At 46.0% G+C, this 23,186-nt stretch overlaps 1 protein-coding gene across 4 annotated transcripts in view; it reads left to right on the top strand.

Moving 5' to 3' along the window:
* The first annotated feature begins 5,999 nt into the window (after positions 1 to 5,999).
* Positions 6,000 to 23,186, top strand: part of LOC144164231 (epoxide hydrolase 4-like) — an 85,871-nt gene continuing 68,684 nt past the window's right edge. For 3 of the 4 annotated variants that reach the window (XM_077694753.1, XM_077694751.1, XM_077694752.1), the window contains exons 1-3: positions 6,000 to 6,332; positions 12,153 to 12,356; positions 21,942 to 22,075. In XM_077694753.1, the coding sequence (XP_077550879.1) occupies positions 12,168 to 12,356; positions 21,942 to 22,075 (323 nt within the window). In that variant the 5' untranslated portion in view covers positions 6,000 to 6,332; positions 12,153 to 12,167. The remainder of the gene's footprint in view (positions 6,333 to 12,152; positions 12,357 to 21,941; positions 22,076 to 23,186) is intronic. The other variant, XM_077694750.1, reaches the window with a different exon arrangement.

The raw sequence follows: 23,186 nt of genomic DNA, 5'->3' as shown, positions 1-23,186 counted from the left end.
GCGCCGCTTCCGCCGCACACGTTATCGTGCTCCGTGCAACGACAAAGCTGCCTACGCGATGGAGCCATACTACACTCGAACGCAGTGTTCTCCCGGCTCCTTGGCTTGCTTCATGGAGAAGACAGCGCACTCAAGCTGCATGGGACATCTCTTGTACCTCTGGCCGCCCCTGGCAGTCTACGCACCGCCGGACGCCCGTTGCTGCCGGCGATCTCTGCGCCATTCCCAGGCAAGGCCCCCCGAGAGACATGCACACACCGAACGCCCTCCCTGGACCGACTAGGACAGTGTAAGGACATTGACCGCGGACAAATATTACTGATGACCGGTGTTGTACATAACTGTACATAGTTTTCACACATTTCTCATAACGCGCTACGCGCTAGGGGGGGGAGCCCTCTAGCGCCACTATCATCATCGTCTTCAGCGCCGCCATCATCATCAACAGATTGGTCAGCTGGCTCGGAGGGACACGCGACACTCGGCACCCGGCACCCCTCGGGAACGGCACCCTGGTTCTACTCGCTCGATTCCGACCATGGCGCAGCCAGCGCAACCGCAATAAACGTGGGCTCGGCCGCTCCGCTCATCGGCCGCCTACAATGGCCTGGCTATCAAGGAGTATTTGAATGTATTCCTTGATTTGGCGTGAGGGCGGACGACAACGAGCTGTGATTTTTTACGTGAACACTGGAGGCCACAGGCTTTAATACATTGACATACTAGAAGTGAGATGGCATGCATGGGTGTGAGCTTCCTTCAATTTTTGTAACTCTTAGGGCATGAGCAATGTGCGCACAGGGCCGCTAGACGGGCGTGAGTGGTCAGGTGACGCTGTCACGTGGCATAAAGCGAGAACGCATAGGGTAAACCCGTAGATGTGCTTGGTGAGTACACCACCTGCCTTCCCCGCCTTCGCGTGGGCTCGTAGCTAAATCGATAAGACAACGGGCGCTCGCTTTGTTAGACTATTAGTTCCAGGTTGGATTCCCAGCGGTGCCAGGAAATTGTTTTATTTGTTCGCTGGAGTTTTCTGGTGACACCAACGGTCGCGAAAGAACCCTTGGGGGGTAGAGGTAAAAAGCTTTGCTTTAAAAGCCTGTGTGTTTATCTACGCTTTGAAAGCTGCATGGCACCAGGACAACAGAAAGCCTTCCACAACTATGCGGTGGTGGCCGCCAGCGGCATTCCACTGACGGGCGGATCGCCACGAGCACGCAGTTCGCTGAAGCGGCGGTGGTGCCATACAACGGCCACCCGGTCCCTATACGACATCGAAGAAATTAAGCTTACCATCTTCAGCTTTAGGACACTACCATTGGGCGTGTAGGATGGAAAGAAAAATGTAGAATTTCTTCGCATTAGCCTTAGCGACAGTAAGCTGTACATGCAGCATATGCCCAGGTTGCAACTGTTCCCATTTTCTACATTTTGCAGTGTTTGCAATTTTGTGTTGACACCTCCCCATTTATAACTTTACGTTAATAGTATTAAGTATATTATGCATTCTGAACAGGCCATAAACTATGTGTGGTACGTGTCTGCTCTTGTTATATCTTCATGTCTTCAGAGTTTGTTTTCTTAAAACGCTCTGCTTGTGGAGGCGAATTTTCAGAACACATTATCTCTACACAATGTTAAGCAGGACTTCAACATCTTGCCAGTGCAAACGTAGACCTTTATTACAAGTTGCTTAGATGAATTGAAATGGCTACTGATGAAGACTTTTTATCCAATATATGCGAGTATGTGTGCATATTGTGTGTTTATGTAGACCTTAACATCTTATTGTTGCCTGCAAAAGAAATAATTTTTTTGCCGCACTCACTCTTTTTTTTTTCAGCCTTCACCTGCTCGGAGTTCGGGGTTGGTAAAAAAGAAATTTCTGGCTCTCTATCCTAAATGCTTGCCCAGGGTCAGGTGGCTAAATAAGGTCAATAAACATGCAAGTGGCAAAAGAATTGTCACTGTTTTGCAGCGTGGTTTGTGGGAGTTGGCATTCCCAGTCCCAGATGCCACAAAATAATATACAAAGTTGTTCTTGAGCTACTCAGCCAATGTAGAGACATTGAAAACGACCCATATGGATCTGGCAGCATTTATCAAAACATTGGCGAACTCAAAAGGTGCTGAGAATGTGGAGGATGGGTACCTGCAGGTCGCTTGGAGGAAATGTGAAGGTTGGAAACTCAAGGGATGCTTGGAGGACGCAGAAAGTCAGTGGCGAAAGTTCAATGTAGGGCACACTCGCAGGACATAGACGGTCTATAGCCTTCAGGAAATATACAGTACACATAGAGGACGGAAACACAAAAGACGACCGAAGGACGCAGAAAGTCAGTGCCGAGGTATTTACTGCACAGTTCTGCGTATCGGAAAATGAATTCATTTGCAATATCATCGTGGCTACTGGCTTTCTTCGGGTCTAGGTTTAAAAGAAGATTAAGAATTTCGGTGTCGCCTATAAATAATGGTTAAACGGGCATTCGGGCTGTAGGCATGGCCGTAGGAGTGGTGCCATTGTCATCAGTAAAGACAGATTGAAAATAATCGTTGACGATATTAGCCTGGTTTGTTTTATCGCTATCGTCTAAACCGACTTTGTTTCAGTGGCAGGGCGAAAGTGTTTACAGAATGGGTGAGGGTTGTTTTTTATGTAACCCGGAAGCGCTGGAGTAAAATATTGTTTTTGGCTATTTTTGCTTTTTTTAAGTCTGTAATAGCACGTGCTAGGTTAGATGCGATTACTGGATTCTTGCATTTCTTTTTGATTGCTTGACGTAGCCTCTTAAATTTTCGCTTTGCGTGTAAAACTTCGCGGGTTATCCAAGGAATATGTTTTTTTTGCCTTTTTGTTTACAGTGGGACAACGTGGGTAACGCAGAACACAATAGTCTTGAAGCACGACCATAGATGATTTACATCAGTCGTTGAATGGATATAAAAGTTTGAAGAGTTTTCAAATTCGTGAGCTAAGTAGGTTACAATGCTACCATCATCACCTCCAGGGAAATTTCGTACAGTAGTTACTGATGAACGTGGTGTTATGTCATTTCCTAGTTGGAGCTGACAGATTGGTATGCGGTTATATGAAATCCCCGGAATGACATTGACGACTGTTATATTTAACTGGAACTGGCCACTAATCAATATAAGGTCGAGTATGCTTTTTCTTTGATCTTTGATACGTGTTGGGTCTAGCACGATGTGTTGTAGATTGAAATTTAAAATTAAATCAATACGTGTCTCCGATGACTGTGACGTGTACAGCATGTTGTTCCAATTTATGTCGGGAAGGTTAAGGTCCCCCATGATGATTAGTCGAGAATTCTGGGCATGACTTTGAAGATATTCTTCGATCGCTATAATGCATTCGTTTCCTTATGGGGGGTTTCTGTAAACGCACCCGGTTACTATGCTAATTCTATCGCAATGAATTTTACAGAATACCACCTCTGCGCCCATAACAACGGGAAGCACGACCAAAGGAATCGATTTGCTTATCAGCAGGGCCACACCACCAGCACGTGTGGGACGATCTTTCCGGATTACAGCATACTCCGGGGGAGCGAATTCGTCGTTTGAGATACCAGGCGTCAACCACGTTTCCGTGGTGGCGACTATGTGTGGCTCTTGATCAAGCAGTAGTTGTTCAAGGCTTGGTGCTTTATTTAGTATACTGCGGGCGTTTACGATTAGTAACGTTATTTCGTCGATTGAGCGTGTTGTCGGGTCTTTGGGCGGTTTACTGAGCCGTTTTTAAAGCAAAGCTTTTTACCTCTACCCCCAAGGGTACCTTCGCGACTGTTTGTGTCACCAGCAAACTCCAGCAAACAAACAAAATAATTTACTTGCACCGCCAGGAATCGAACCTGGAACTAAAAGACCAACAAAGTGAGAGCCCGTTGTCTTACCCATTTAGCTACGAGCCCACGCCACGACGGGGAAGACAGGTGGTGTACTCACCAAGCATATCTACGGGTTCCCCCTTGCGTTCTCGCTGAATGCCACGTGAAAGCGTCAATCGACCACTCACGCCCGTCTAGAGGCCCTGTGCACACCTTGCTCATGTGCTTAGAGTTACAAAAATATAAAGGATGCTCACACTTGGCATCTCACTTCCTTACGCCAATGTGGTAAAGCCTGTGGCCTCCAGTGTTCACGTAAATATCGCAGCTCCTTGTCGTCCGCCCTCACGCCAAACCAAGGAATACATTCAAATACTGCTTGATGGCCAGGCCATCACTCCAAGCCCCAGCATCAAGATCCTGGGCCTACATCTCTAGGCTAACACCAAGAGTGACGTCTCCTTGCACCGCCTCAAAAACAGCATTAATCAAATCATACACATGATCAGGCGAGTTGCCACCAAGAAGCGAGGCCTAAAGGAATCCGGTTCCTTTCGATTAATTGAAGCTTTTGCCCTCTTGAGAGTCACTTACGTCAACCCCCTGTCTTCTTCTCGTCAAGGAAGACATAGAGACGCTTTATATAATGATTAGAAAGGCGGTCGAGCAGGCCATTGGACTTCTCATGAGTACTTCCACACAGAGGCTGCTTAGCACGGGGCTTTACAACATGGTGGAAGAGCTTATAGAAGGCCATCTTTCTAACCAGAAGGTCCGACTCAGAACTACGGTGGGTAACCGCATGCTTCACCAGATTGGCTGGGCAGCCAATAATGTCACTCCACTTGACCTACTCCCAGACTCTTGGAGACTAAAACCAAAGATGCTCTCTTTGCTTAGAAATATGCACCTTTCACATGGCGAGGGACACCGAAATGAATGGGCTCAAGCGCTAAACACCACCCTCGGCGGGGATTATGCAGTTAACTACAAAGACGCCTCCAAACATGGAGTGCAGCAATACGCCATAATCGTGGCTACCTCCAGAACCAACCTCCTTGCGTGTACCTCGCTTACGACCCAAGAAATGACGGCAGCGGAAGAGGCAGCCATCACCTTGGCTCTCACTCAACCAGGGGTTCGGAGGGTAGTCACCGATTCCCAGAAAGCCTACTGGAATTACCAGTCGTGTTGGGTGTCCTCACCTGCACTACGCGTGCTAAAAAACCACATTCCAAACGGTTTTCCAAACAGCTCATCTGGACACCCCTTCACGCTTCAATAGAGGGCAACAAATACGCCCACCCAACAAGTCTCCGCATTTACCTCCCATGCGATGGAGCTGCACGAGTACAGTCACCCGCTTGTCACGTTCAGGGAGATAACCTAGCCTTATCGCCTTCTGAGACAGACCGTACCTTCGCCTTACACGGATCTTTTTAGAGAACAACAAAATACCCTACGACTCATACATTCCGGGCTCCTCCCCACAGCCTACGCGCCTTCACTTGATGTATCGGAATGGCTACGACGTTGAATGTAAATTTTGCTCCGAAGAAAGAACACTCCGCCCGTGATGGGGTTTAGCGAATTTGGCCCTGAGCACCCTCCTCTCTTTCCATCAACTACCCCACAAGAGCAGCTGGAGGTGCTGCTGTCCATGACCTCTCTACCTACCCAGCTTAAGCGGGTGGACAGAACACAGGCCGCGCGGACTGCATATGGGCTCCACAGAAAAAGGAATCACTCCCGAAGGCTTCACTCTGGGCCGTTGAGAAATCTGAACAGAAGCATTTCTTCCTCCTGCTCCTCCTTCTCTGCCGAAAATCTCGTCGCCTCCGTCCGCGGCGCTGAGACGGAGTAGTCCGATCGTCTAACACCAGGTTAGAGCTTACTTTAATTTTATAAAAAAGTTTCCACTCTTGTGCTACACCAATACAACTCAACCAAACAACGTTTATGCATCATGCATTGATTTGATCTTACCAAGAATATTTTTTAAGTAATAAATGGTGTAGTTAGTGCATTTCACTTCTCTCTGGTTTTACTATTTGTAGAGCGATGTGAGTGAATTTCAGTGACGTCGTATGGGTGCCGTTTACAGCTTTGCTTTCCAACCACATTCACGGGGTAGATTGGCGCAATTTTTTTATGAGAACGTAAGCTCAAACCAAAATGTATCAGCTTCTTATCATTTAAAATTTCATCTCTAGCGGTATTCTGTCTTTCTTTATACCTCGGAATGTTTCTGACAAAACAAGCCCTTCAGAAGATTATGTCCCGCCTTCAAAGCGTTCACGAACTATAGGGGAGATTCTTAGTCATTGTTGGCCGTTGTTGTGGCCATTTCAAATGCCTTCTATTGTGTAGAACTCGCATGTGTTGCAAATATTTTATTGTAGTCTTCCAGAACCTGGTTCTGCTCCTAACAAAGCCGACGGCCAGCATAGGCTCCCACCAACTAGGACTATTTTCCACTATCGGGTAAGCATTTTATTAATTCATTATTACGAATTCATTTGGCGGCGCTTACGGCAGAGTTTTAAAGAAATGATTTCAGCTAAGCATCCTTTGCCTTACTTTTAATTTTGCCAAGATATGTTCTGAGCAAGCACATTAGTCCCAAGCCGGGCTTGGGCAGGCAGATACACAACACCACCTGACATAAAACAAACATCCACAAGTCTGAACAAAATTGTAAAGTATCAACGAACGTTCACGTTTGTTCATACTACTCGGCGATTCGAGGTTCCGCTGCGGAAACTTTTATGGTGCCCACATTTGTTTACCTGCACGCATACAGGGTGAACATTGTGGTTTTTCCGGCAACAGATTCTGTGAAAGTAACAGCTTTCTTTTTTTGGTGGTCCCATGAACGACGGCTTGTGGCACGTCGCTGGTGCTGCAGAAGGGAAGTACATTGGTCAGGGACTAATCCGTTGAGAGAGTTTTTCTCAAACAGAACTTGTAAACATTTAAAGTACTGGAGCCTCGCAGGAAGTCGCCATCCAATCGCTTAGTGTAAGTAGGTCAAATCAGCTTAGCAATACGACATAGAAATGGCAAAGGCTTACCATTCCTAACCTAGGTACAAAATGCGAAAGCAAAGACTGTGCACACAGTTTTTGAGCCACAGTGGCTTGTGGATCAAACATACGAACCGGAAATCTGTTAGACTGCCATTAACTGAATTTTTCGCGATGGCTTTCCATGATGCACAGCTCCTTATTCGCGCATGCGTGGCTTCAACTGTCGTTTTTATCTCGGTGATGGCTAATTTCACCAGAGCGAAAATTACTTTGTGCAGAAAAGGTGGTGTGCACGTCAAGATATATAGTGGGAAACGGCATCGTATTCTACAGCAGAAAGCTAATGCTACACGTTTAAAACATGCACATCGAAAGACGAGATAGTCTGGGCGCGTAAAAAAAATTATAGAAAATTTCCTAATAAAAAATCCCCAAAAGACAAAAAGCAACGTTTGGTGCGCGTGTTTCAAGATCTCGCCCCAAGAAACCAAAAGATTAGAAATTAGTTGATTGGCATGTACAGAGGTAGCCGGTAGAGCTGTTACATATGTCTCAAGTGGTTTCATTTCGGCACGCTGCAGCGTCATTTTCTTGGGCGCTGAGGGGCTTATGGCGTTCCCGTCGATAGTGTGCACGGTTCAATTGGACACTTAATGCTTTGGCATTCGCCACTGCATAAAAGTGCTCAGGTGTCCGCTTATCTTTTGTTCGTTGCGTAGCCGAGTTCCGTACAAATCTAAGTGGAGAGCATAAATGAGGCCTATTTGTCGCGTGTTGTGGTTCTTACAGTCATCGTTTCCTTCTTCACTGTTGACGTGTTTTGCCCCTATTAAAAAAGAAAACTATTTTTACAGCGAAGCTGAAATGGCTGCACCCTCCCCCCTTGTTTTTAGTCCGCTGAACCCGTTTTACTCGGCACCCCTTCTCTGCTCCTCCTCGCCACCGCCGGCCCCCCTTTCACAATATTTATAGCCCTCGCCCCCTCACAGCCACAGATGCCTCTTTCACAATGTGCGAAAGCGGGGAATAACGGAGCTACTGACCTTTTCAGTAGTTGCACTTCTAACTTTCTGTGCGACGGGCGCGTGCCGTTCACTGAGGGGTACGGCACTCACAGAACCGGGAAATAGGTTGTACTTCAATTGCGCGAAAAAGTAACGAACACTGGAGAGAAATGACCCGAGACAGAGCGCACTTTCAACAAACCTCATTAAGAAGAAATTACAAATTTATGCTGCCCACTTTCTCTTATACACACCCATCCAAAAAACAAGGTACAAACACATCCTCCCCTCTGTGCATTTCCACACTCTTAGGGCATGTGCCACTGCGATGGCGGTTTCAAAATAAACCGTTGTCTTGGCCTAAGAAGTGTATCTGCGTTTACGTAAGTGCGAGGGAGGGAATGTTACGCAGCAGTCCCCAGCATGTGCTATTTTGTTGCCCTCAATGATCTCACTGGGTCATTTGGTTCCTGTTCAACGCTATATTATAACACTTACCAAACAGGGGGGGGGGGGGGGGGTGCACTTAGAATCCCTGCAGATGATAGCCAAATGGCCTGCGTTGGCATTTTTCCCATTGTTCGCATGTTCGCGCAGGCGATCATTGATACGCCTCCTTGTTTAGCCTACGTATATCTTTTTTTAGTTTAACGGAATGACATACACTACACACGTAGCACAGTCAACAAACCTAATCCTGTGTTTGAATTCACAAGGTGGTTTTTTGTCTTTACAGTAGCTCTTTTTGCACAAGTATCTAAGCTTCAGAGGTGCGGAAAACACGACATTGACGCTAGTTGTGGCTCCAATAATTTTTACCCGGTACGATAACCTATGCTTGTATGGAATGACTGCCAAAACAACGAAATAGGTGCCAAAACAACGGAAATCTGCTGTTGAAGAATCTGCAGCCACCGTAATTGCCATGTTGTCGTACATTGTTGAGAACTTCCGAATCCCTTCCTGATTAAGAGAAACTTGGCAAGCTTCCCTTCGCCCTGGCGTATTTTAAGCCTACGCCTGCGCAGATCACCAGTGTCCATTTGACACGTGAGTGGGGCGGTGGGAGTTAGTGGGGGCGCTACCCGAGTGCATAGGCTACATGCCCTCACCAATGACATGTTCGTTCTACTGACGGGAGTCTGACCTGAGTACTGTCCAACCTGGAGGACCGTTTGGATTGGCGTGTTAGGCAGACACTAAGGTACCTAAGACACGGAGGGAAACGGACAGCCTCTTGTTTGCCAGCTAGAATAAAAGTAGGAGCTTTCAAGTATATATTTAGCTAATTTGAGAGGAAGTAAGCTCAATCGCCAATTGAAAATATGACCAGCTTTGCTGGTGATCCTTCTTCACAAAGTCGTAGGGCAATGAATTTTTTTTCCTTAGGAGGCAGTCATCACATTACCAACGCATTTGAAGGAACAAGTTTTTGATCACCCTGGGGACTTCCAAAAATGAGCTACTCAGTTCAAGCACCAACGCCCAAAGAAGTTGTACCTGTACACAGTTTTCATCTGATGTAGGCTACGAATATGTGTCGAACGCCCAAGAAAGCACAGTATAGTGAAAGTATATTCCTTAAAAGGCGCGTTCATTGATTTCCCAAAAATAATTTATTAACAACTCATGGTGTTAGTGTGTCTGGAATAAAAATTGCGGTAATGCATTTAGCTCGAATTGGAATGCATAGCGGAAGTTGGGAGTATTCCTTTATCATCGTAATCACACAGCATGTAACAATTATACTCTAAACTTCGGTTCACGTTTAAAAAGATCCACTCATTACGCCCTTCCGTGCAACTCACTCGGAGAAAATAAATTCTGGAAATTTTGATTAATTTTTGCCACCGATACTTGTAGCTCCTATAAATTTAAAAACATACCTGATATTACAATACCCCTTTCCCTTTGCACTGCCGGGGGACTTATTTGAAGAGTCGTATATCGTATTCAAAGCTTTGTTATTCAATTCTAGCTGCTGAGACAATACTTTTCTTTACAAGTAGCGAAACAACTGTTCTTCTTACAGCTGCTACAAAAACATTGCTTCTCACTTTGCCGTCACCACGTGATTGCAAGAATGCCTTCCGCAAAGAACATTTGCGTGTTTTGTACGCTTTGAAACAGAGCGGCTTTGAAACAGAGCGACTATACAAAAATAATTAAATACGAAAAGGCCGCCACTCAAAGCTGACCTTATGCTTGGTGATCTGAGATACACTTTTAAAATAACTTAAAAAACGAAAACGCTTAGTCCTAAACAGTTATTACAGGAGCAAAGGTTCTGTGGAATAGTGTTCAACTGTTTGAAATGTAATCGTGACAAATTTCTGGAATTTCTCGAACAAAAGTTTAGTAGCCGTCTGGTGGGAGTTAGAGTGATACGTTATGGAGCGCGTGCCGCCTCTCCGCTGGCCTTTTGTGTATTCTTGCGTCATCTGAAGCATCTTTCTCTCATATTTTGTTCAATTCTCTAGTATGTTGTGCGTCCTTGTATCTTGTTCTTCGGTGGCCACATTTCACCCGAGCTGCAGATCTGGACTTTTCTTAATCAAATGCAGTGGGGCAAAAATAGGCAGCGGAAATCAATTTAGTGGAGCAATCAAATAGTTTACTACCCGGTGGCGGAAATTTCGTCTCTGTATTACCGTGAATAATACGTGACTTCAATCGCCCTTTTAGTACTCGCTATACTATATATTTCAAACCATGCCTTGGAACTTGTGGCACAATGCTCAACTTGCCCATGCAGGCTTCACGTGGTGCGCTTGCGGTCTCGGATTACCATTGTCATGACTGTGTTCTATTGCGTGTTCTGATCAGGTCTTAGTTTCTTCGTCGCCTTTATTAGTCTTGCGCTAACATTGTCTTCCGGAACTACATTTGTGCTTCTGTTATTAGCGCTCTTAAACATCTTCTGTAGGCCTCAAGCAAGTTTTCACACCCCCGCCACCCTCCCAAAAGCAGGCGATGGTCTTAAAGCAGACAATAAGAACCCTTTGGTTAAGTAGCGACGTAGGGCACGGAGTTTGTGTTTGGCCCTAATGCAGGTCGACTTGCATTTCGAAATTCCCCCTTTGTGACACTTACACCCGAATTTATTGAGTTTTCTTGTTTGTGTGGTTATTCTTTCACTCTGTGTTACGACGAAGCCTCGTTCTGGGGCAAGACTTTACCTGATGCGGCCACATTAAAAATTTCGCTCGATTTCTGCCATATCGATTGAAGCTTGGTGATTACCAATACGTAACGCAAGCACACCGGCTGTAAATGTTGCAACAACGAATACTGTGCTCGACGAGCCACGGTGCCCATTGGTGGTCCTGGTGGGTAGTGCCTTCGCCCGCCGCTTTATTTTCCAAAATAATATTTTAGTCAACTTCTTCTCACCCGTCCAAACTGTTCGGTCCAACCGCCTTTATGATTTTGCACATGTGCACTTCTGCCTTCCTGAGCCAACTTGAGAAAGGCTCTGCGTCACACCATCTCCCCGTTTGAAACCTTCCGGATTCTCTAACGTAGGCGGGGTCTCCTGTCAGCGCTGTGCGGCTGGCGTCCCACTTTCCGCCTGCGCAGTCGCCATGGAACGTCTTTACGTGTCCAGAGACTTTACACTATACGAGAAACATATCCGGTGGATTGCTCCTCCCACGCTCGTCGTAAAACTTGTGCCTACCCTTGTTTCGTCACACGCCAAACATGTCCAAGTGCGTAGTGATCGGCAAAGTAAGGACACTGCAGGCGACATAACTCACGTTCTCATGCGGAAATAGTGGTTCGCGCCAGGACTCACAGAACAACCATGTAGACAGCAGATATCTAGTTTCGATGGAAGGAATAACAGAAGTGGTTTCCTCAAAAGCTGTGCGGAAATAAGATAAACCTGAATTAAATTCAATAAAAATAAGTACTTTCACACAGGCTTATATAAGAACTACTGGCTGTAAGCATAAAACATGGAGAATTTTTTCGTTGTAATGTTTATTATAAAGCCTAATATACTAGCCGAGGATAGCAAGAAGACTTTGAGAACGCACCACACAGACAAAATAATATCACGCGAAATGAATGTGACTGAAACATAAGGAGGGCCTCGGAAACTGTATGTAAACATCCTTAAATCTAGACCCATTCTTAACATTCTTTTCTGTAGCACGTTCACCCAACCCAAGAGATAATGTGTGTTTCAAAAGCGAATTCTTGGATTATGTTAACCCTAAGCCAAAATCGTGTCGAGCTCCAAAAATACGTGTCCGATCGTTTTGCAGACAAGAATTGCCATAATGATACCACCGGCAGTGGGAAAACTTCTGTTCCTGGCCATTGGAACAAGCATGTGGTTCTGGATGCGCGGATACGTAAAAATCCAGGAACTTCTTCATGGTCCATCCATCCTTATCCCCAAAAACCGGACGTTGCCACCGGAGCTTAACAACAAGAGGTTCGGTGAACACGTATACCTGGATATCAACGTAAGTACAAGAAAACGGCTATTTAAAGAGTTGAATGCGTCATGTTGTTGCATCTGTTTTTATTGAATAATAGAATTTAGGCAGAACGCGAACGAAGATTAAGCCTCTTTATAACTTGCAAAGGTGATACTATTTGTTTTTACTGAAGAATGAAATCACACCCAGCTTTGTCGCTCAAAATTACAACCTCTCGGGAACCTAGCAAAACCACTGTTGGAAAATAATATTTGGCATAACGCTAGAAGCCAACGTGAAGATTAAAACGCTAAAAGAATATTTCAGGTTTCTGATCATTTGTTTGTGTAATTCGCTGTCAAATCTAACTCCCCATGCATTTCTATGGGATAGTTCCCATGGCTCAGGAACCCAGTCACGCAACGTGCGCGACTTGAAACTGTGCACAAACAAGTATTTACCCCAAATATTAGCTGTGCAAAAGAACTTTTCATTTCGCTGAAAAATTGCAGAGTAATCACTGTTGAAAGGACTGCCATGAGCGGGAAAGCTGCACATGTTTAGGTCGAAGGGGAACAAAGAGAACACCCACAGACCAGGCACCTTGAGTAAAGTTAGCGATGGTATTGGCGACACCGCGGACCCCCAGCCCCCAATCATACGGTGTAGCCAACTGTGGCGATGTGTTTATAGGTGGAGGATGAGAAACCACGAATGGTGGCCGTCGGAGTTGTGGTCAAGCTCCGGCGGATGGGCTCCCTGTCTCTTTACCAGGCAGGGAGCTCAGGGACCTCTCAAGCTACCAGGCTAAGGTTTGAAAAGGAAGTTCCCCCGTCCCCTGCTTTTATACTATTGCATATGGTATTTTGAAACACCCCCTCCAAGCGTGATCGGTCCCTGAAAAGGGGCCGCACCAAAGTTTCTTTTCGTACTTTGCAATCAATCTCGCTTTCAAAGTCCGATAATTTGTCGCGCTTTCTGATCATGGAATCTCTTGACAAGGCAAAGCCCATCACTTCCCAGCCCGTGTTTCTAGTTTTCAAGTGTCTTTAAAGTGTTGTCGGCAAGTCCTACAAGGCTGAGAAACTCAAAACGGGAGAAGTCCTCATTAGGCTACACAACAGACAGCAGTCCGCTAACTTCCTCGCACAAACGCGCATGGTCGATGTTGACATCAAGACCACGCCTCATCGAACTCTTAATAGCTGCCAGGCCGTGATCTGTGATCGGGATCTTATAAGTGAAACCGAAGGCTATCTGCTCGAGGGCCTCCGTGATCAGGGCGTGACGGCCGTGAGAGGCGAATAACCATACGCCGAAGCGAACAAATAATACCAACCAAAGACATAATCTTGACGTTTGACCGCTCAAAACTTCCTGAGTCGGTCAACGCAGGCTTCATGGGATATCTGGTCCGACTCTACATGCCGAACCCACGCCGCTGCTTCAAGCGTCAGCGGTTTGGGCAATGCACACCCTCTTGTCGTGGTAAACTGACGAGCGCAAAATGTGCCACACAAGACCACCAAACTGACAATTGTGAATCCGAGAACTTCACCTGTGTCAACTCCCAGGAACCACACGCTGCCTATTCTATGAGGTGGGAAAAGTTTAATGAGTAAAAACAGATCATTGGAGTGAAAGTCAACGAAAACATCACCTTCTCAGAGGCGCGAAGAAGGTTCGCTTGTTTCCGTCTCGGGAAGTACGCCGACGCAGCTGACCTGGAGGCGGAGTGGCTTCTGGTTTCGGCGGAGACCCAGTACCGCGAGTCAGACCGAGACCGGCCCTCCCCCCCTCGGGTTGCCTCTGGTGGCCCGTCCCGCCCCCACACTGCTCGCTGAGCCAGCAGCGGCTGTGGTGGCAACTACGTCTGTTGGGGATGCCGCGGCCTCCACTGTTTCCTCTCCACCGGCCCAAGGCACACGCAAGGGCACGGGGGAGATGGACACGGAGGAATCCGCGGCAGTTCCCACCCCTGCCGCACCGCCTGTTACACCTGGGGCGCTCCTGACGCTCTCGGTGGTCGGAGCTCGAACGGAGTGCACCGAAAACGGTGCAACTCCAGGGTGTCCGGCCCGCTGGGTACCAATCCCAAATCTGATGACAAGATAGATGTGGGACCTTTCCTGTCTTCCTCGCAGCGGAAGGAGCGGGTCCCTTCAACAAAACATCCAAAGAGGTCGAAAAAAACCCCTCCGAGAGTTCAAGCCCCGAAAGGCGATACATAAACATCACATTCGAGTGGCTCTGAACACTTCATAAAGGGAAGAGAAAACATAACCCAATGAAACTGCAGAATCTTTCTTAAAAATCTTGATGATGTCTATGAGTTATTGCATTCCCATCAGCCAAGTGGGATGTCTCCAAGAAACCCGTTGAAACTCCAGGCACACAAATTCCTTGCATACTAACATGGTATTTAGGAAGGGGGATGGTGGTGACACATCCTCAGGCGGTGTGGCCATGATTGCCCGAAAATCCTTGGCGTGCCAAGCTGTCCGACTAGAGGCCATCCTAGAGGCTGTGGCCATTCGAATTCCAATCTTTAATAGGCTTATAATGCTATGCTCTCTTTACATCCCTCCTTACTTCCATCTCCCGAGCTCAGATTTTGAAGGTCTGTTAGATCAGTTACCCGAACCTTTCATTCTCATAGGCGACCTGAATGCACATAATTCTCTTTGGGGCTCTGCTCACACGGATTCCGGAGGCCATCTCGTTGAGAAATTCCTACGATACTTGGGAGCATGCCTTTTCAACAAGAAACAAACCACATGCTATAACATAGGAAAGAACACATACTCTTATCTTGATTTGGCAATTGGTTCCGCAGATCTCTTTCCTTGACTTCAGTGGGGCGTGGGCAAAGACTCGTATGGTAGTGACCATTTCCCAACTTCACTAATTTTTGGGTACAGGCCCAAGCAGTCCATCTTGGAGTAAGAGGTTCAGTGAAGCAAAAGCAAACTGGAATACATTTCAGAGACATGTAAACTACAGCACACAGCCATAGCACATTTATATGTTGACGAAGCCGCCCAAATCCCTACGGGGCACATCCTCCACGCTTGCCGAAAGTCCATTCCCCAGGCCTCCAGTGCGTCGCGCAGTCCAAGTAGGCCCTGGTGGAATGAGGACGACAGGCAAGCGTGGGAGGCCCAGAATAAGGCGTGGGGTTACCTTTTGCGATACATCACGTTGTATAACCTCATTTCTTTTAAACGGGCAACCGCTTCTGGGAAGCCTGTGCGTCGTGAGGCGAAAAGGGAGAAATGGCGTGCCTTCCTCACTTTTATCAACTCATACACAGGCACATACAAAGTCTGGACAGGAATAGGAAAACAAAAAGGACAACAGACACACTGCCTTCCCTTTGTAAGTACTACAGGGCACACACTCGTAGACCAGGCTAAGACACTCGCACAAACCTTTCAGCACGTGTCCGGTTCAGCAGACTACACAAACACTTTCATGAAACACAAAACATCGGCAGTAAAGAAGCCCTTACTTCACAAGATCAAGTCGAATTCTGCTTACAACTCTGAATTCCCACTCCATGAGCTGAAGGTAGCTTTTTCCAACGGTAAGCCTTCAGCTGCAGGGCAGACATTACATGCAGTATGATAAAACACCTACACGCAGACACTCTTGATACACTCCTACACCTATACAACCAGATATGGCTTTCGGAGCAGCATCCGAGTTCTTAGAAGGAGGCCATAGTTGTGGCTTTTCTGAAGTAGGGGAAATACACTTGCTTTCCTGCCAGCTATAGGCCCATTGCCCTGACAAGCTCCTCGAGAAGATGATAAACCGTAGGGTCGTGTACGTTTTGGAGTACAACGGTCTTCTCGAGGGCTGCCAGGCAGGTTTCAGGGCGCGGCGATCCACCTATGATCGGCTGCTTGGTTCAGAGTCATACATAAAAGACGCGTTTATGCACGAGCAGTACTGCATGACCATGTTATTCATATCGTAAAAGCTTATGATACGACATGGCATCACGGCATTCTTGCAGAACTGAAATCCAGTGTTGTAACAGGTAACATGTTAAACACTCTTAATATTCACTTGTCCGAAGAAGCATTTCGTGTCAGAGTCGGGTTGGCACTTTCAAACGTTCACATTTAAGAAAATGGCGTACCTCGAGGCGGAGTTTTGAGCTGCGTGATGTTTATTATCAAGATGAATTCTCTTCGGAACGCATTGCCTGCATCAATCTCCTGTATACGTATGGGAATTCTGAATAAATATATTTTAAATCTTGGTCCGATTTGGGGTAAACAAACTTTCTCGCTGGGCAGACGAAAATGGTTTCAAGCTCAATCCCGCGAAAAGTACTTGTGTTCTATTTTCGAAGAGGCCCGGAATATGGCCCGTTCCTGACATAAAATTCACTGGTAACTCAATTCCACTAAAAAAAGGAACACAAAATTTTGGCTGTGGTGTTAGACGAAAAACTCACATTCATTTATCACACCAAACAACTCAAACAAAAATACTTAAAAACAGTAAATATTCCGAAAGTCCTATCGCATCAATCATACGGTGCAGACAAACAGCCCCTGCTGCGCCTTTATACCGCTTTGGCAGGGTCTCGGGTAAACTACGGAAGGGTTGTGTATGGATCAGCCACGAAAACAGCGCCTAAAATGGTAAATTCTGTGCTGCACTTGCGGCTTCGGTTCTCCTTTGGCGCTTTCCGCACTAGTCCTGTCCAGAGTATTTACGCTGAGAGTCACATTTGGTGCTTAGCGCAGCAGGGAAGCCATGTTGACCTTTTATATGCCTTTAAAATCTCTTCAATAGATAACCATGCCTTGAAACCTGTTTTTAGGGATACCTCCACAACCCAGCTCTTCTGAAATCGCCCAATCCTTTCTGTGCCTTTCTCACTAAAGGTGACAGGGGAAGCTTCTGCACCATCTATCATCTTTTTGTACACGTTCAAAACGGCTAACATTGACTTTATAGCCCCCTGGCAATTTCGCCCTGTACCGTGTGCCGTGTCAATTAGAGAAAAACAGGGTATCAGAAATCGCGATTTTTCAGCATTTTCAGCAGTTGCAGGAAAAATACCAGGCCGCAGAAGTTTTTAGCGGTGCATCGCACACTTCCATCGCGGTGTCTTGTGCTGCGCATGGACCCACCCTTAATGCCCTATACATCAATGCATATAAATACCAGCATCTTCACGGCGGAAGCATGTTGTATTTTTTCAGCGTTGTACGTACATTGTCATCCCAAAAACACTGAAAAAATCACGCCATAAATTTAGTTCTTCAGCCTTTAATGTCAGCGCATGACAAAAATCTCGATGTGATTTTATGTTGGTTTTCGGGTCCCTGTGGGATTGCAAGAAATGAGACCGCAGACCAAATGGCCGCCGCTGCGGCACACGCGAACACAGTGGACATTACAAAAATATCCTACCCCGATCTCAAACCACCCATAAGACAACGCCTTCGCAGAACGCGGCCGGACGACTGGAGTATAGAGACTGACAACGAGCTAGACCAAATCAAACCACAACTAGCACCATACACTACTGACTCAAACAACAGGTTCACCGAATTTGCGCTAGCTAGGTTACGAATACGCTACACACACGCGACACACTCCCATCTGCTCACTGGATCTCCAATACCCTTGTGTGGCAGGTGTTGGGAGGGCGTATCCGCAATTCCAATTCTAATTACATGCAAACAGTCCACCGAACAAAACCAAACACTTCTCTCAACTATATTATACTAGACTATACATTCTAACTCTCAACTGTACATTCCACTACACCCAGCATTGTTTTTAACGAATGATCACAGGATTCCTCCGAAATGCACTTTTACGTATCTTAGTGAAATCAAATAGTTACACCTCATTTCCTATCACAAATAGCTTTTTAGACTTAATTTTATACCACGCGCCATCCCCACCTGGCATTCTACACCAGCCATCATCGTTGTCTCTTACTTATTTTAATTCTGTTTTTTTAGTGATTCTAGTTTGTCTTCACCTCTCATACATAACCACTGTTTGGCGCTCTTTGCCCTAGTTGGCCTTCCGCCATAAACATCCGACCATCATGTTCGAAGAAAGATTACGCATCATTATAACTTGCTTACGTGATACTAAGCAGTCTAAAGTTAGATTTCGTATGTACGGGTATGCACCGTGGCTGTTAATGTTTAGAGAGCAGCTCTTATACCGCCTGTCGCAGTGTTCCTTGATATAACCAACAGAACGCGGAACACCCTGAAACGTGAGTGAGATGGAAAGCGGGAGATGAGAGGGTGGTAAAGTGTGACAACGAAAGCCAAGTGCAGCGGGTGCCATGCGAGAGTTGCTGTGCGGTTGCGATGCACAATGAGATGGCGGCAGAGTACCGCGTGTCGTCGTGTGTTCCGCGATGTAGCGAACACTAAATCATGCCGCAAACGCGTCCTCCATGAGAACATATAAAAACAAAGTGCTGCATGAGAGCATTAATATGTAATGAGTAACAGTGGTCTATAGCCGTGCACTTATGTCCGTCAGAAATTCTTTGCCTCAACATATTTTGCAATCTGGAACCATCTCAACAGTTCGCTCAAATTTCGCTGAGGAGTATAGCGATCATCATCCAATTCTTTCTGCTCCGCTATTGTATCTTTCGCCACAATGAGCGCTCTACTCCTCCACTGCCCTGTTCTCAATCTTCAGTTATTACCAGCAAATTCCATATGATTCATTAGCAATCATCTTTAAAATTGTGCAAAAAATTCTTGATATCTGTGCCACGTGATGAATTCTCTTCCAGAATTATCCTTCAATTCTTTTTATATTTAGCACAGTTTAAATAACAACATAAACCCAATTTCATCTAGCTGCTACAAATGCCAGTGGAATACTTGGCCAACAGAGTATCATACGAGAAACAGGACAAAATACAGAAGGAGAGATGTAACACAGGACTCCGTGTTTTTTAAGTTTATTTTTGCATAATAGGGAAAGTAGTTTCTGTTGCTCGGGGAACCCACGGACGGCATGTTTTTGTCGTTTGCGCCCCACTTTGAGCGACCCGATAAAGGAATACTGGGTTTAAAAGTCACGAATTCGCTGAATATACGGAATCTCCTCCTCCTAACTAGTATGGAAGCAGCCAGGTGAGGAAACTGGCGAGGTGTTTTTAGTTCGCTGTTACAGAAAAAATAAGTGAAAAGTCACTCTCAGAAATAAAAAAATTCCGGGCCATCTCCACTAACGTGAAACATTGGGAGGGGCGAAGCATGCGGTGTATAATTGTATTCTTCGCGTCTTTATGTTTTTGCCAATGGAAATGAAACCATTGATGAGTAGAGGTATACAGCTTTGCTAGGAGAGTCTCGTGTTTTTGGAGCACGAAGCGTTCTTGAGCAAGGCGTAAACGAATGCCCTGTTGTCTTTTAGTACGTGTTACGTTCTAGCGCGAGACGTAAACGAGTTTACGGGTTTTCTACTACCGTGACTACATAAGACGACGATCACGACGACGACTTCCACGGCGACATGAGACGCCGACAGCCCGAGGCCCTAAGGGGCTTCACCCCTAATAGGTGGACATCATAGGAGACCTCACAATGTTTTTTTTGTTTTGGTTCTCTCCTCTGAATCTTCAAGTATAGAAGTCTTGTACGAACAGAGACTGTTCTCAGCTATGATCAGCAGTTTTTCGTATACGTACTTCTTTTACAAAAACTACTAGTTTCAACAATAAAAAATACAAACAATAATTTTTTCGCTTTAAAAATTATAAAACGGTGTTGGACTGCTTGCTTCCGAATTTATGTGGCTTTTATATTGACATCCGGTGTTTTCTACAAAGGTGCTAAGAATCCGTAATGTAGCTGCGTTAACTGGCTGGATCTGAGTCCCACGGGAACACGGAAGAATTCGAAAAATCTTATGACGTAGAAGCTCCCTCGCCAAGAACGTGCCATACTTGTACGGAAAACACGGACACCACCAACACCAAATCTTTTAGCCAATCAACCCCTGTCGGTTTGTAAAACGAGAAGGCACCCACTGTTTCCATTCCCTCGGAGCACCCTTCGTGGTCTACGGTTACGAAGACTTCAGAACAAGGTAATAACAAAAATGTACGAGAATTCGTGGAAGGTACTTTTTATGCTGTCATTGTGTTCACCTAAACAAAACTGCATCCACAATAAAAATTGTACGCATAGTTATTTGTACCCGACATACCCTTAAATTATGCTAAAATATAGCGGCCTAATGTGAATGCACGTTGGGTTTATATAGCGGCTGTACGTCATGGCAAGCCTAGTTGTATTGTTTATAATGTCTTTATGGTGTTCACTGACGCATTACATCGGGATTTATCGTATTTTAAACACCAAAATGAATATCCCAGGCTTGATTGACGGTGAGAGCAGGACAGTGACATGCAAGACCGGCGAGATTGCATCGAGCCGTTTGCAATGATGCTGCGACTATATTTTGTACTTACTTGCTCCTCACTTGCTTTATAAATTATCCGCAGAAATGGCAGAAGTCGCGCAAACTGTATCCGAAAACTCGCCTAATATAATTGCCTTTGGTATTTGCATTGGTATCGGCGTGTGTCGTGAGCATTTCGGCTGTTTTTTATAGACCACACAACAGAGTGTCGGGAAACTGCGGTAATTAGGAGAGCAAGTAACTACTTATTGTAATCCCGCCCCTGCTTATTTATGCAGTACAGTATTAGTGAAGAAAAGATCGTTCTGGACAACCACGTTTCCATGAGCAAAACAATTTTAGCATCACAGTCGTCCATTACTGAAGACAGTTCATCAGGTTTGCTTATTACGCTGTATATGTTCGGAAGAACGAAAGAAAACTTACATCCCACCGAACTGCAATTGCTACGAAGTGGTTGTGCGGGAGTTGGGTGGATAAAGAGGGCTATCGATTGGCGATAAACATTCAGTTCTCGGGTTGATTTCCCCGACGCTGTCAGTTTAAGTGCAATAAACAAAACATTTCTTACTGATTAGTAACTTGTTATAACGTACGAAGTACTGTACCCTCTGCCTTTCCCAAAGTCGTGAACCTTTTTCCTCGTGTTTCTAGCTGCCTTACAGAGGGCCTCCCTGACAGTAATTCCCGTCTATTTTTCTTTGGCTTTCTGCGCAACAGTGGTGTACTTTACTTTGAACGACGAGAACTTTACTATTATTGTTCTTGATTTATCTCGCACAAAAGTTCCAAACCGATGTGCCCTTTCGATTGCGTCCTGCCGTAGAGTTTTCAGGGGAGAATTTGTACCTATATTCACATCTAAATCAATCAGTGCGTGACAGGTTGCGCTATCTACCGATCTTAAGGCTCCTACTGAAATATCAACCGTCTTGCAAGCCCACAAAAATTCCTCAGATTGCTATCGCTTAAACATTAGAAAGTCTCTTGTTGTCGCGACGTTCATAAAAACAAAGAATAAATAATCCCTAAACAAATTAACTCAAACTGGAAGCCACAAGAGCTGAAGGCGCCATACTCCTGTCCCCTATTCATAAAATTTTTAAACACTTGGTTGGTAGCGATTTTTAGCAACGAAATGTGATGTTATACTACAACCTGAAGTGCTATTTTTCCCCGTTTGCTTTTTAGGATATTACAATGCACTACGTAAAAAAAGGTTGCGACGAACATCAAAGTGGCCCAATCCTGCTTTTGCTGCATGGGTTTCTGGACTTCTGGTACACCTGGAACAATCAAATCCACTATCTTGGGAAGGACTTCTGGTAAGACGGCCTGGGAGTAAGGGGAAAGAAATTGCCATAGGCAGGGAAGCTTGATCATGTGTCAAGTCATCCGAGATCATTCGCGAGGACGCTTACCAGTCCGATTTATTCTGAGTGAGTGAGTGCATAAATTTATTGAGCCCGAGACGGGGGTAAGGGAAGAAGTGAGATGGGAGTCCCCTTCATTCTTCCCCCCTCAGACGGCGGCCAGGAGTCCTTGCTCCCTGGCGGCGTCTTCGGCCATCTGGACGGGCCGGAATTGAACGTCCGGGTCTGAACTGAGCAGCACGGTCTCCCACTGCTCTGAGGAAGTGACGTCTAGTGCTTGAGGTGTGGTGTTCAATTTAAGGGAGCAGGCCCATAAAATGTGTTCAAGGTCGGCCCTCGCTGAACATAATTTACACTTATTTTCGTATAGACCGGGATAACACTGACTGTACATCACCGGGTTCGGAAAAGTGTAGGACTGAAGTAGACGCCACGCTACTGACTGCCACTTTCCCAAGGTGCGATGAGCTGCGGAATATCTGGCCCTCCCTAATCTGTAACGGTCGATTTTCTCCCTATAGGTCACCATGCGGTCCCTACCCCCCGTGCGAAACGATGCCTCAGGTGTTTCTGGGCAGTCTCGGAAGCTCAGACCTCGAGCTGCCTCGTGAGCGTTTTAGTTCCCCGGAAGTGCAGAGTGCGCCGGTGCCCATATAATTTGGACCCCTCGGAGACTTAATTTGTTGAATCCTTTAAGGATTCCTTGGGCCTCGGGTGAGATCCTTCCCTTAGCGAAGTTTACGGTTGCAGATTTGGAATCGCTTGTTATGTATTTCGCTCTTGTAGAATAAAGCGCCAGTGCAATGGCTGCCTCTTCTCCTACCTCCGGAGTGTCCGTGCGGATCGTTGCGGAGGCTATGCAATGGCCCTGCCGATCGACTACTGCCACGGCTATGGCGTTGTGTCCACAGTACTCTGCCGCGTCCACGTAGACCACGTCATAAGATCGTTCGAATCGCTTTTGGAGGGCTTTGGCTCTTTCATTCCTGCGCTGCAGGTTATGCACGGGATGCATATTTCTGGGCAGAGGGGTTGTGTATATACGTGCCCTCTGCTCGCTAAG

This window comes from Haemaphysalis longicornis, unplaced genomic scaffold (genome assembly GCF_048455015.1).
Source record: "Haemaphysalis longicornis isolate Haplotype H1 unplaced genomic scaffold, Haemaphysalis longicornis Haplotype H1 scaffold_13, whole genome shotgun sequence".
NCBI lineage: Eukaryota > Metazoa > Arthropoda > Arachnida > Ixodida > Ixodidae > Haemaphysalis > Haemaphysalis longicornis.
This window is presented reverse-complemented; position numbering and strand designations above follow the sequence as displayed.